At 40.8% G+C, this 13,545-nt stretch overlaps 1 protein-coding gene across 2 annotated transcripts in view; it reads right to left on the reverse strand.

Annotated features, from left to right (window-relative positions):
- The window catches only part of RALGPS2 (Ral GEF with PH domain and SH3 binding motif 2), a 218,787-nt gene that overhangs the window by 127,223 nt on the left and 78,019 nt on the right, over nt 1-13,545 (reverse strand). For both annotated transcript variants that reach the window (XM_006033021.3, XM_006033019.3), the window contains exon 5: nt 11,970-12,053. In XM_006033021.3, coding sequence (XP_006033083.1) covers nt 11,970-12,053 — 84 coding nt within the window. The remainder of the gene's footprint in view (nt 1-11,969; nt 12,054-13,545) is intronic.

Here is a 13,545-nt window from a genome sequence, read left to right on the forward strand (position 1 = left end):
GCAGGATACATGTTGCTTTCACAGCTATGCAAAACACTGTATGACTACAAATGTTCTGTGACAAAACCCATCACTCCAATTTGTAATGCTTCTTTGTTTTTTGAAAAAATACTAAAAACTTTTTCTTGCAGACTATGGCTAGATATATATAACTAGACACTGTCCCTGTGCCTACTCCCAACAAAAAAGCCTTGTGTTTATGCTGTCTACCTCACACTGTGCAGTCCTACATCTCCACATGTGGTTATATAGAATGGTGCCAGGAGATTCAAGCCTCTTATGTACTGTATTCTTAGTGAAGTCACAGTGATTGGGCTAGAACTAAACGCAGTCCCATAAGGAAAGAACAGCTCTTTGATATTTTCTGATATTAAAAAAAAAAAAAAAAAAAAAAAAAGAAGATTAAGAGCCAGGCATTTCTATTCCAGAAAAACTTGCTGTATTGTCCTGAATATCTTGGGATAAAATCCTGAACTTCGTTGCCTGTTTCTATTTAGTCCTCACTGAAGTTAATGGGAAATTGTTCATTCTGAATGCAGATATTGGGATTTAGGCCAACAAGGTTCTTTGGATAGATGTGATATCTTTTACTAGACCAACTAAATAGCTGGAAAAACTGTTCTTTGCAAGCTTTCTGGCACAAACACCTTCTTCAGGCATTGGAATTTTACATTTATTTCGTTCTGCTTTGTTTAAGGTTGTGCCAGCCTGCTCACCATAATTATGGAGCTCAGTCTTTCTATGCTTTTAAGGAAACTGACCACAGACAACTGTGTTAATCTGACACGCACAAAAAAATTGTTTGGCAAAGAGAACATGAAATATTTCAGCTATTGCCAAAAAATTAAAGAATTCCATTTTCAGCTGTGCTGTCAAGTCACAGGACTTTGAAAGATGGCAGATGCACTTGGATGTTACAGGCTGACAACAGAACTTCTGAAGAGCTACATACACCTTTACAGAACTTTACAAGTTTCAGTTTTTAAGCAAATTATAATTTTAAAAGGTCAGACAGCAACACCTGACTCACACTTTGTTGCGCCTTACAGCATGAGTACTTCCACTGAAATCGGTAAGATTACTTGTTATTGAAAAAAACACTTCATCGTGAACAAAAAGGTATCCTCTGCCCCTCCCCCTCCACAGACTTACCTGCTGGGTGCTCCTGTCTGCCTGTCAATCCCAAGCCACAGCCCTCCCCCCAGCCCTGCTGCTGCCCCTCACTCCTGACCCACAATACCCTACATCCTGCCAGGGCATGCAGGGATTCCCACCCCCACACACACCCCACAACCGTATAAGTACCTGCATAATTTTGTGTTTTTCCTGCACATAATTTTGACTTCTGTGCGATTAAAATAGCAATTAATTGTGATTATTTTTTTTAATTATGAAACTAATCACAATCACATTTCTAAAGTATTTGACAGCCCTATAAATAATATAGCATCTTTCAAACCATCTAATAGTACAAAAACAAAGATAGATTTTCAAAATTACAGATCAATTATATCTGCAAATGGAGCACAACAGTGGGTTTTATACACATATGGACTGCTGTATAAACTCAGTGGAATGAGGTTGATTGACATTTTTTCATTTGGGCATTGCTTCTACAGACACCGTGCATTAGTTATTACAGCATAATTATAATATTGGAAATAGTGCTTTCTCAATCAACTAAAATCTACTGCACATGATCACTGTTGCTTCCAAAATACTAACAGGAGACCAATTTGCTGCAAAGCATCTGTAAGTGATTTAATGCTTCTTTGCCTGCCAAAATATGAAAGGTAGTCAGGACCTTCTCTTGAAGAGGCAGATGAAGAAGGAAGACAGCAGCTGCATTTTGTATTACACAGTTTAATCATAATTTTAAAAGTCGGGAAAGTTTAGTGATCTGCATTATACCTGATAAAATTAAAAGCTAGCAAAAAACTCTCAATTTCTACACATGACTTAATTTTACCCTAGCTGAGCTAGGATCCCAGGTAAACTGGATGGGTGACAGATAGACCTAGATTCTCTTGAATGGGGATTTGGTATAGAACTGGGTTTATTGCGACTTGCCAAGAAAGGAAAGGGTCAGCATGCTCCCCCATATTTTAATCTCCCGATTACAGTGAATTCAGTTTCTTCCTCAATCTCTCATGTATTTTCCATACAAGCACTCTATTTATTAATCTTTCATCAACATCACCCATCTCTCCTACTACTCCCAACAAAAAAGCCTTGTGTTTATGCTGTCTACCTCACACTGTGCAGTCCTACATCTCCACATGTGGTTATATAGAATGGTGCCAGGAGATTCAAGCCTCTTATGTACTGTATTCTTAGTGAAGTCACAGTGATTGGGCTAGAACTAAACGCAGTCCCATAAGGAAAGAACAGCTCTTTGATATTTTCTGATATTAAAAAAAAAAAAAAAAAAAAAAAAAAAGATTAAGAGCCAGGCATTTCTATTCCAGAAAAACTTGCTGTATTGTCCTGAATATCTTGGGATAAAATCCTGAACTTCGTTGCCTGTTTCTATTTAGTCCTCACTGAAGTTAATGGGAAATTGTTCATTCTGAATGCAGATATTGGGATTTAGGCCAACAAGGTTCTTTGGATAGATGTGATATCTTTTACTAGACCAACTAAATAGCTGGAAAAACTGTTCTTTGCAAGCTTTCTGGCACAAACACCTTCTTCAGGCATTGGAATTTTACATTTATTTCGTTCTGCTTTGTTTAAGGTTGTGCCAGCCTGCTCACCATAATTATGGAGCTCAGTCTTTCTATGCTTTTAAGGAAACTGACCACAGACAACTGTGTTAATCTGACACGCACAAAAAAATTGTTTGGCAAAGAGAACATGAAATATTTCAGCTATTGCCAAAAAATTAAAGAATTCCATTTTCAGCTGTGCTGTCAAGTCACAGGACTTTGAAAGATGGCAGATGCACTTGGATGTTACAGGCTGACAACAGAACTTCTGAAGAGCTACATACACCTTTACAGAACTTTACAAGTTTCAGTTTTTAAGCAAATTATAATTTTAAAAGGTCAGACAGCAACACCTGACTCACACTTTGTTGCGCCTTACAGCATGAGTACTTCCACTGAAATCGGTAAGATTACTTGTTATTGAAAAAAACACTTCATCGTGAACAAAAAGGTATCCTCTGCCCCTCCCCCTCCACAGACTTACCTGCTGGGTGCTCCTGTCTGCCTGTCAATCCCAAGCCACAGCCCTCCCCCCAGCCCTGCTGCTGCCCCTCACTCCTGACCCACAATACCCTACATCCTGCCAGGGCATGCAGGGATTCCCACCCCCACACACACCCCACAACCGTATAAGTACCTGCATAATTTTGTGTTTTTCCTGCACATAATTTTGACTTCTGTGCGATTAAAATAGCAATTAATTGTGATTATTTTTTTTAATTATGAAACTAATCACAATCACATTTCTAAAGTATTTGACAGCCCTATAAATAATATAGCATCTTTCAAACCATCTAATAGTACAAAAACAAAGATAGATTTTCAAAATTACAGATCAATTATATCTGCAAATGGAGCACAACAGTGGGTTTTATACACATATGGACTGCTGTATAAACTCAGTGGAATGAGGTTGATTGACATTTTTTCATTTGGGCATTGCTTCTACAGACACCGTGCATTAGTTATTACAGCATAATTATAATATTGGAAATAGTGCTTTCTCAATCAACTAAAATCTACTGCACATGATCACTGTTGCTTCCAAAATACTAACAGGAGACCAATTTGCTGCAAAGCATCTGTAAGTGATTTAATGCTTCTTTGCCTGCCAAAATATGAAAGGTAGTCAGGACCTTCTCTTGAAGAGGCAGATGAAGAAGGAAGACAGCAGCTGCATTTTGTATTACACAGTTTAATCATAATTTTAAAAGTCGGGAAAGTTTAGTGATCTGCATTATACCTGATAAAATTAAAAGCTAGCAAAAAACTCTCAATTTCTACACATGACTTAATTTTACCCTAGCTGAGCTAGGATCCCAGGTAAACTGGATGGGTGACAGATAGACCTAGATTCTCTTGAATGGGGATTTGGTATAGAACTGGGTTTATTGCGACTTGCCAAGAAAGGAAAGGGTCAGCATGCTCCCCCATATTTTAATCTCCCGATTACAGTGAATTCAGTTTCTTCCTCAATCTCTCATGTATTTTCCATACAAGCACTCTATTTATTAATCTTTCATCAACATCACCCATCTCTCCTAATAACTGAACGTGGATATTGAGTAAGACAAAAGACTGACCTGAACCTGTCTTTGCAACTGAAAAGTCTCATGAGGGAGATCCTTCAACAGTAAATATGTACCTAGGTATTTGGGTTGGGGAGATAAAGGCAGCTGGATATGATACTAGCCAAGTTATTCCCTGGCCTATCACTAAGTATAAAAATTGGCATGGCTTAATTACATGAGCTGTATGGGCTGCCTCTGCTCAGGAGAACCTGCATCTCAGTTAAGATGAGAGGAAGAGTCCTTTTGATGAGATGCTGATGATCTGAGAAATCAGCCCAGGACAGAGTGATCAATTATCTTTAAAGGCTGCCTGGATTTGTATGAGATTGCATCCTTCTTCCCTTTTCTCAGAATTTAAATTTACAACTTTGGATGAATTAACCGCACAACTTTGGAAAACAAACTATTAATATTATGGGCCACTTAATGCTGCAGCAATAATAATTTTTTATAAAATGTGATAAAGGGATGAACAGAATCTTAGAGGATCCTCATCATTATTATTTTCATAATTAATACTTCATGATAATTACCAATACATAATTACCAATACTGATGACATCTAAAATTTGTTTATTGCTGTTCTGCTGACCTTCCCCTGTCAAGTTTGGGAAGGAGATGACTCGATTAAGGAATTTTAGTCTATGCGGCTGGCTGCACCACAAGAACTGTATGACAACACACCTGCTCAGGCCCTTTAATATATGGGGTGGAATTCTGTTACTCTATGCACAAAGGTGGCAGCTTTCTAGCTATGCAAGTAACATTTTTGGCAATTACCTATAGACTGTGAATTTATTACCCCAGCACTGAATTCATAAATATGCACAGACTGACCATCCACAGTAGCAGTAATAAAAGTATAACCTGAGTGTAAGTACAAAGAATGTGACTTATAAGACTGGAAGACTGCCATTAAGGCACACAAAAAGGTAACAAAATTCTGCCTGTGGTGTCAGAGGCAGACCCCCAAGACAGGTCAAACTGCACCTTCTCTGCCCCTGCACAGAACTAGGGTGACCATGGTTTATGCAAGGGAAGGAAAGGGGAGGGGCTGGGAGAGCAGGATATGCCCTATGACTTGACCCATCCCAGGGACATCCAGCATGGGCTGAGTTGCATTGTTTAAGCCAGCTGCTCATTGACACTGTGCCCTTCCTGAGTAGGGGAGAGGACAGACTGTACTGACCTAGGGGCAGGGAGACCCAAGCAGCAGCCCTTTAGTGTCATGCCCCTCCACCTTCCAATCCCACACTATATCCTTCTGTGTTAGAGAGATCACTTTTGAGGTTTTCATGCAGCTCTCCAGCCAGAAGACTGAAGTGTTTGTACACCCCTAGCCCCAACCTATTTTTTCCAGCACTAAGAATTCCCCTGAAATTCTTAGCTCTGGAACTGAACACTTCTCCATAGCCTCATTCACAGTGCCTGGTCATTAATGACTCTCCTCCTTTCCCACTCAGAGAAAGGGCAAAAATCTGACTTGAAGATATTTCTCCTGGGGCAGTTAAAAAAATTCCTGGAGTATGAATGATCCAAACAAAAAAAGCAAAAGCAGCACATTAAACATTGCAAGTCAGCTGGCTTCTGAGAAGCCTTTAAAATACAAGAAATAGCTTTTTAATGAACAAATAGTTTAAAAAAAACCCAACTCCTACACCGGGGAAGGAAAGTTGACAAAAACAAGATGAGGTTCTTTAAATATGCTGGTCAGAAACAGGAAGACAAAGGAAGCTGTGGGTCCACAGTTAAGTAGCCAGGGTAAGCACCTAATAGGAGATGCAAAGAAGACAAAGCTGCTCAAAAGCTTCTTTGTCTCAGTATTCACAAACATTTTTTTAAAAACCCCCAAACCAAACTGCAACCAGACAGCTAATGCAGATTATTTTATGAACCAGACACCTAAAGAAATTAAATAAAGTTGAGGGTTGTGATAACAGACGAGACAGTCAGAGAGCTTCTAACTGGTCCAAATAAACTCGAGTCAGCAGGGTCTGATGAATTTCATCCCAGAGTACTGAAGGAACTGGCAGAAGGGATCTCAGAGCCCTGGGAAAAATATTTACCAAGTCATGGGAGACAGGTAAGGTACCAGAGGACTGGAAAAACATAGTGCCCTGGAGAATTACAGACAGTTGGCCTCACTTTCAATACCCAGGAAGTTACTAGAGCATAACTTAAGGAAGTTTATTTGCAAGCACTTGGGGGAGGAAAGACTGATCACCACCAGCCACCATGGGCTTACTGAAAACGAATCGTGCCAAACAAACTTGACCTTCTTTGGTAAAGTAAACTTACTGGATAGATGAAAGGAATGCAGTGGATACAGCATATCTGGACTTCAGTAAGGTTTTCAACAAAATCTCATATGTCCTGCTAATTAAGAAGTTGGAGAAATGTAGGCTAGGCAAACCAATTACAAGGTGGATAGACAACTGGCTCAACAGCTGCAAGCAAAGGGTAAGTATAAATGGGTCCGTGTCAGAATGGCAGGAGATTCTGAGTAGAGTCCCACAGGGTCTATCTTGGGCCTGGTGCTGTTTAATGTATTTATTATTTGGATACTGGAATAAAGAATTTCCTGAACATATCTGTAAATGACATGAATTCTGGAAGGACTGCAGACTGGAGGATAAGAGCACAATTCAGAAGAAATTTAATAGTCTAGAAAGCTGGGCTAGAGCCAACAGGATAAAGTGCAATGCTGACAGATGCAAGGTACTATGCCTTGGAAAGAATAATCAAAACCACAAATACAAAATGGGTAACAACTGCCTGGATTGGCATTATAGAGAAGGATCTAGGATTCCTGGTGGATCACAGACTCAATGAGAGTCTGCAGTGTGATGCAACTGCAAAGAAGGCTAATGTAGTTTTGGGCTGTATCAACAGGAACAAGATGCAGGAGATGATGGTTCCTGTTTGCTTAGTGCTAGTCCGACCACATCTAGACTACTGTGCAGTTTTAGGTTTCCATAAAATATGGAATAAAAAAAAAAAAAAAAAGAAGATATGAAGAAGTTAGAAAATGTCCAGAAATGGGAGGCAACAATGATTCAGGTTACAAAAAGCAAGTCATATGAAAAAAAAGGTTGAAGGAATTAGGCACTCATCTTGCAGAAAAGGCAATTAAGTGGGGGACATGATAGCAATGTCCCTCATCCTCAGCCCCCTGGCCAAAGGGTCCCCTGCTGCACCATAGGTCCAGGGCTCCCCCAGCACTGTGGGACTCTGCTGCCCCTGGAAGAGAGGCAAGAAGCAAAACCCAGAGGAAGGAGGGAGAGCCAGGAAGTCCTGGCTGCTGCTACAACCAAAGAAATGGAGTGACAGTGGCTGGGTGGGAGCCTGCACATCATAAGTTAATCCCTTGCGGGCAACAGGCCACCAGCTGGACAACCCACATTTAATATTAAGCAATGCCTGGAATGTAGTGCTAAGAGAATAAGTTGAACACAGACGACCACTCCCTGCTCCGTGCTGGGAGATCATGAGAAGAGCTCTGCAGCTCAGAGCAGGTGGATATCAGAGAGGACAATGCTCAGCAGCTGGAGAATGAAGCAGAGCTCTACAACCAGCTTAGTTACTTACAAAAGAAGATTAAAGGGTCTGGGATAAATTCATGGGGGAGAAATGGTGACAGAAAGGAGGTAGGACATGTTTGCTGTCCTCAGGTTGCAGAACAGAGTGGAAGGTGATTGTACTTTCCCAAGCTTCTGGACTTAAGTGGTTACGACATAGGATCAGGAAGGAATTTTTCCCATCCTGGTGAAAGGGTATTTTTTTTCCCCTTCCTCAGAAGTATTGGATGTTGACTGCAGTTGAGGCTGCAGATTTTGAATGAGATGTGCCACTGGCTCCTACTGGAACTGAAACCCATTGGCAACGCATAGGGGGTGCATGCAGGTGTACATGCACCCCCAAGCTTGGTGGTGCACCCCCTGCAAAAAGGTGCTGCTGACACTACCGGCACTACCTGCGGGCGGTCGCTGCTCACCACCGACATCTGCAGGCAGTCCTTGATCACCGCTGGCCACTGCCAACGACGGCTGCAGGTGGGGGTGGTCACCGACTGCCAGTTGACGCTCGCCGCCCCCGCCAACAGCGCCACAGCTACCTGCAGGAGCTCACCGCTTGCCACCGTCACACTCCTGCTGCCACCTGCAAGAGCTCACCGTGCCCCGCAGCCTCCAGGGGCACACGGTGTTCATGCTACAACCCAGAGGGTTCCTGGTTAGGGGCTTAGCCCCACCACTTAGGATGAGATCAATCACATCTGGGGGCAGGAAAGAATTTTACTCCAGTAAATTGGTCCAGACTTTGGGGAAAGGGGGAGGAGAGGCTCTTCTGTAGTGGGTCCTTTTCCTCGGATCTCTCAAATGTATTAACTCCTCGTGTCATGGTGGGATACTGATACTGCCCGTGTCTCCCTGCTTTGCATGTGGCAGATGAAGGTGTTCTCGGTATTTTTGAGCTATGCGTCTTGTAGTTGTGCAAAAGGGTTATAAGCACTTGCAAAGGATTATTTGGATATGGATGTTCCTGCCTTGGGCGTGGGGTTGGACTTGATTGGCCTGAGGTCCCTTCTAGCCCTACTTTCCTATGATTCTATAGGTTCTAATAAAATCATGTATTTGTGCACAGGTAGAAAATAAACCATTTGTCAGTGATGTTTTCTGGCCAAGTGGAATTTTGCTAACATGTTTGCAGTAGAAGTTCACTGGCTACTGTAGAAATCTAAGTTTCTTGTATGTGATTTTTTTGCCTGTTTTCTCTATTTCTTTTGCTGTGTGCATGCACCTTGTGTTATCAGTCAGCATATAAACACAAGAATATGCAGAGAATGAGAAGTGGCATAGAATTAGCTTATTTGAATATATAAATTTGCCACCTGAAGAAAATAAACTGACTTTCAATGCCTGAAGTGGATACATTCTCACTGATCATTTCCACTGAAAGAAAAACTAAACACTTGCTAGCAATTTAGTCTTATGCAATCAGATTGGCTGAATAGGATTTTTTTTCCTAAGCTTCAGGCAACTGCTTTCAGAGGTCAGTAGATTTCCATTCCCTTTTATTTTTGGGATTAACTGCAGCACATAACCATCTAGCCACATTGTCAACAGTCTTCTCTGAACATAACCATTTTGACATAATCCAGCTCCATGTTTTTGAGGACACATAGTACTGCATGCATCACAGAACCTAAATGCTTTTAGATGGGAAAATATGTCTACTCTATAAGGAATTGTTTTTATACATTAAGCCCTTCTCCTTGAGCTTCAGATAAAACGAAAAGTACAGCACACTTTGACAGAAAAATAATATGGCCTTATTCATCAGTTTCTTTTATTTAAAAAACAAATTTAACAAAATCAAACAGCAACAACTATGCAAATTATCGCTACACTAATTTTGCTTTAAAGTAGTTTCACTGTTACTGAGAGACATGAATGCATTGAATGTGTACATGAGAATCTACAGTTACTTTTTGTTGAATCTGTTAATGGAAATGGATGTAGATCTTTACTTTGTGTTTACTATGTATTCTGTGCTTGCCAGCCTGGCAGCACTCCTTCCCACACTTGTGGCTACAGTCATTGAATATCAAATGCTCCTGGACAAATATAACAACTGGTGATGAAGATGGGATTGCATGAGAGGGGCATGCATTGAATCAACCTAAAGAACTGCTTTGTGAGTATTTGAAATCTGTTGGAACCCAAAATGGTCATTAATATTGGAACAGTTGGAGCTTATGACAGCACTCTGGGAGACTGGCCTACAGATACAAAGAAGCTAGAGCCTTTTTTTTTTTTTTTTAAATTTAAATAAATGGATTCCCCCACAGAAACATGTAGCCGAATTATTGAATCTGATGGGAAGAAAAACAGTGTACTGCACGACCTGCTCAGCCCAGAAAGGCCAACAAACCAAATTGTGAAAACTGCTCAAGAGCATCTGGCACCCAAGACATTGATAACTGCACAAAGATTCAGCTTTCTGTAGCAGAAACAATCTACTGAAACTATTAACTTATTTCAGCTGGTATATACCCTAGTGACCTATAGTACAATTGGACAAGAAACCAAATAAAATCCCACGGTCGCACAGGTATATGAAGCCATCCTGGAAGGCTGGAAATATACGGACAACCATAATTTAGCACCTTTTATGAGGGCAAAGATGAACTGTCTATACATCAGTGATGCATTATGTTGGGGATTTGTGTTACTCAAGTAAACTGCGTACAAGAGTTTTAGAAGTGCTACACACAGTCCACCTACTAGTTGTAAAAATGAAGACACTAGCCAGAAGCTTTGTATGGTGGACAGGTACTGACCAACAAATACAATACCTTGTTAGGGATATGGGATGTCAACAGATACAGACTCTGCCCAAATTGGAACTACTCTCTGCAAGTGGCTCCACATTGATTTTGCAGGACCGTTTTTAGGAATGATGCATCTAGTTGCCTAGAAGTGCATTCCAAATGACCATATGTTTTCTGTATGAAAGCCATTAAAGCATCCCAAACAACAGAAAAATTTCAAAGTGTTTTTGCAGGGACAGGATTGCCAAAAAAGTAGCAACTGGTAATGGCCTACAACTCAGTTCAGATAAGTATCAAAAGGTCCATGAAGAGAAATGGCATCTGGCATATCACTTCTGTGCCATACAACTTGGCCACAAATGGGCTGGCCAAATGTTTTTGGTTTTGTTGGGGGTTGGGTTTTTTTTGGTTTTTTTTTTTTGGGGGGGGGGGGGGGGGTTGTTTGTTTGTTGTTGGTTTTTTTTGTTTTTTTTTTTAATTGCAGTCTTTCAAAAAGGCCTTGCTATCCATGAAGAAAGAAACAGGGTCAGTAACAGCAGAAGATGGCCTGCTTCTTGCTAGCATATCAGAATGCAGTACATGCTACAATAAATGAGATGCTGGCAGTGCTGTTCCTGGTCAAGAAACACAGGTCATGGTTCAGCTTATTAAAACTGGACTTGTGACAGCATATTAGGAGTTGTCAGATAAGTCAAGCCACGCCAAGGGGAACAGACACCCCTCAGCAGCTACGTGTAGGCCAAAGAGTACCAGTATGCGATTACCAAGGACTTAATAAATAGCATCCTGCAGTTGTGAGGGCACAAACAGGTCCTTTGTGTTACATAGTGCAAGTCATGCCTAATACTGTTTGACATCACAACACTGGTTAGGGTAGTAAATGCCAGGTGGACAGGGTGGGGAGCTCCGAGCCCGCAGTGGACAGCCTGCATTCATCTCTGCCCCATGTACAAAAAATGGGAGGCACGTGCCCCACCCATGCCCCTTCCCCAGGAGTGCACGCAGAAGCAGGGAGCTCCCTCTCCCCCCATGACTCTGCCCCACTCTGCCCCAGCCCTGAGCCCCATACACCATCCTTGCTGAGCAGTGCCCACAGGCCCAGCCCCTGCCCCACTCCCTCCCTCACCGTGGGGGCCTCAATCTGCATCCCCCCTGCCATAGACTTACCTGTAAACAACAGGGGAGCTACTCTTCACCACTGCCTAGGGCTGTATTCCTAGCCATGTGCATGCGCACTGCATACACAAGTAGTTAGCTGTTAATAACAGCTAAAGTACTATATTGATTAAGCATTCTATTCATATTTTTTATGTTAATAGATACCTATTGTATTGCTAAAATTATAATAAAAAAACTCACATGATTGAATCTTCTTGTGAAGGCAACTGCATTTGGTGCAGAACTGTACTTCTCTTTTTTATTCCACCCGCAACTTGCCAGCTCCTGAAAAAATGTGAATAAGAATTAATTTTTAGTTTGTCGAGAGAAAATAAAATGCTCAGCACTGTACAGAACAGACAGAGACATGGTTACATATATTCAAGGTACTCAAATAATTTTCTTTACCTTAGCAATGACATGATCATTAATGCATTGAGGTGATAAATATGTAGGCATTATACTTTTTCCAGATTGCTTTGGGACAACTGTTAAAATTGTGTCTACTGGGCTGGATATAAATAGAAGATAAGTGGAAAAAAATCTAAGCATTTACTAGAGAAATATTATTTGTAAGTTGTCATGAATAACCTGACTTTAGATTTCACATTTGGTTAAATTCATGGCTTGGAGTACCTTGTTTTGTTTTTAAATGGGCAAAATAGTGGAATAGCTTCAGGTTCAAAATCCTATCTTAGAATTAAATTTGACCCAGAAAACATTGGAAAAAAAATAATGTTTTTTATGGCTGCTGGGTTTTTGTTTGGGGGTGGTGGAGGGGGTTGGAGTCATTTTACTGAATATATAAGTCTATCTAGTTGATATGCATCATCAGCCACATATGCTATGTACATAAACCTTTAAAAACAAGAATCTCCTCACTTGGTAGCAAATGGCAGAAACAAAAATGGCTCCTCTGCTTGCCAGTTAGTTATCCTGAGTGACCAGTTAATAACAACATATAATTACAACAACAATAGACTACTACGGGTATTAGTGAGAGATGAACTGATAGTCAAATCTTGTAAATCTGAATAACTGGCCTTTAACTACAATGGACTATTATATCAAGCAACTCAGGCAACATGACAGTTAATTGTGTGTGGTTGTCAAATGTTTTCTGCCATCACTTTTAGTCTTAGAAGTGGAGTTAAGAATTCATTCTTAAGTTTGAATTTTAACAAGTTATTACTTCCAATTCGTAATATCTGAAAAGGATATTTCGTAAATATAAAATAAAAAATCTCTCCCCTAGCTCCTCAACTACCAGCAAATACTTATGGGAAAATACTTTGCGTCTTAAAGGTAAATACTACAACAATTATACACTTCCCTCTAAGAAGAATTCTTCCCTCTAATCCTACCCTACAATAATGAGCATAAACCTGCCCTATAGTGCCAAACATGCACCATATATGTTAAATATAGATATAGAAAAGTATAATAATGAACAAAAATGAAACAACAGCAATTAGTAATGTCGGCAAAGTATATCCACTTGTTTCAATGTACTACTGTATTTCTGAAGATCTCTGGACCCTTATATAAATAAGTACGTATAACACAGCAATCACTGATTCACATTTCCCATTATTGTGTGCATACGTAGGTACTAGCCAACTGATCATCAAGAATGACTGGGGGAGGGGGAAGGGCAGAGCTCGGGGATGGGAGGAGCAGGAGAGAGCCTGATGCTGGGGAGGGGGGTGGGGGAAGACTGGGCCAGAGCCCCAGTGGGGGAAGAAAGCTCACTGCTTCCCTCCCTCAGCCCCTGCTG

Source organism: Alligator sinensis, unplaced genomic scaffold (assembly GCF_000455745.1).
Source record: "Alligator sinensis unplaced genomic scaffold, ASM45574v1 scaffold293_3, whole genome shotgun sequence".
Lineage (NCBI taxonomy): Eukaryota > Metazoa > Chordata > Crocodylia > Alligatoridae > Alligator > Alligator sinensis.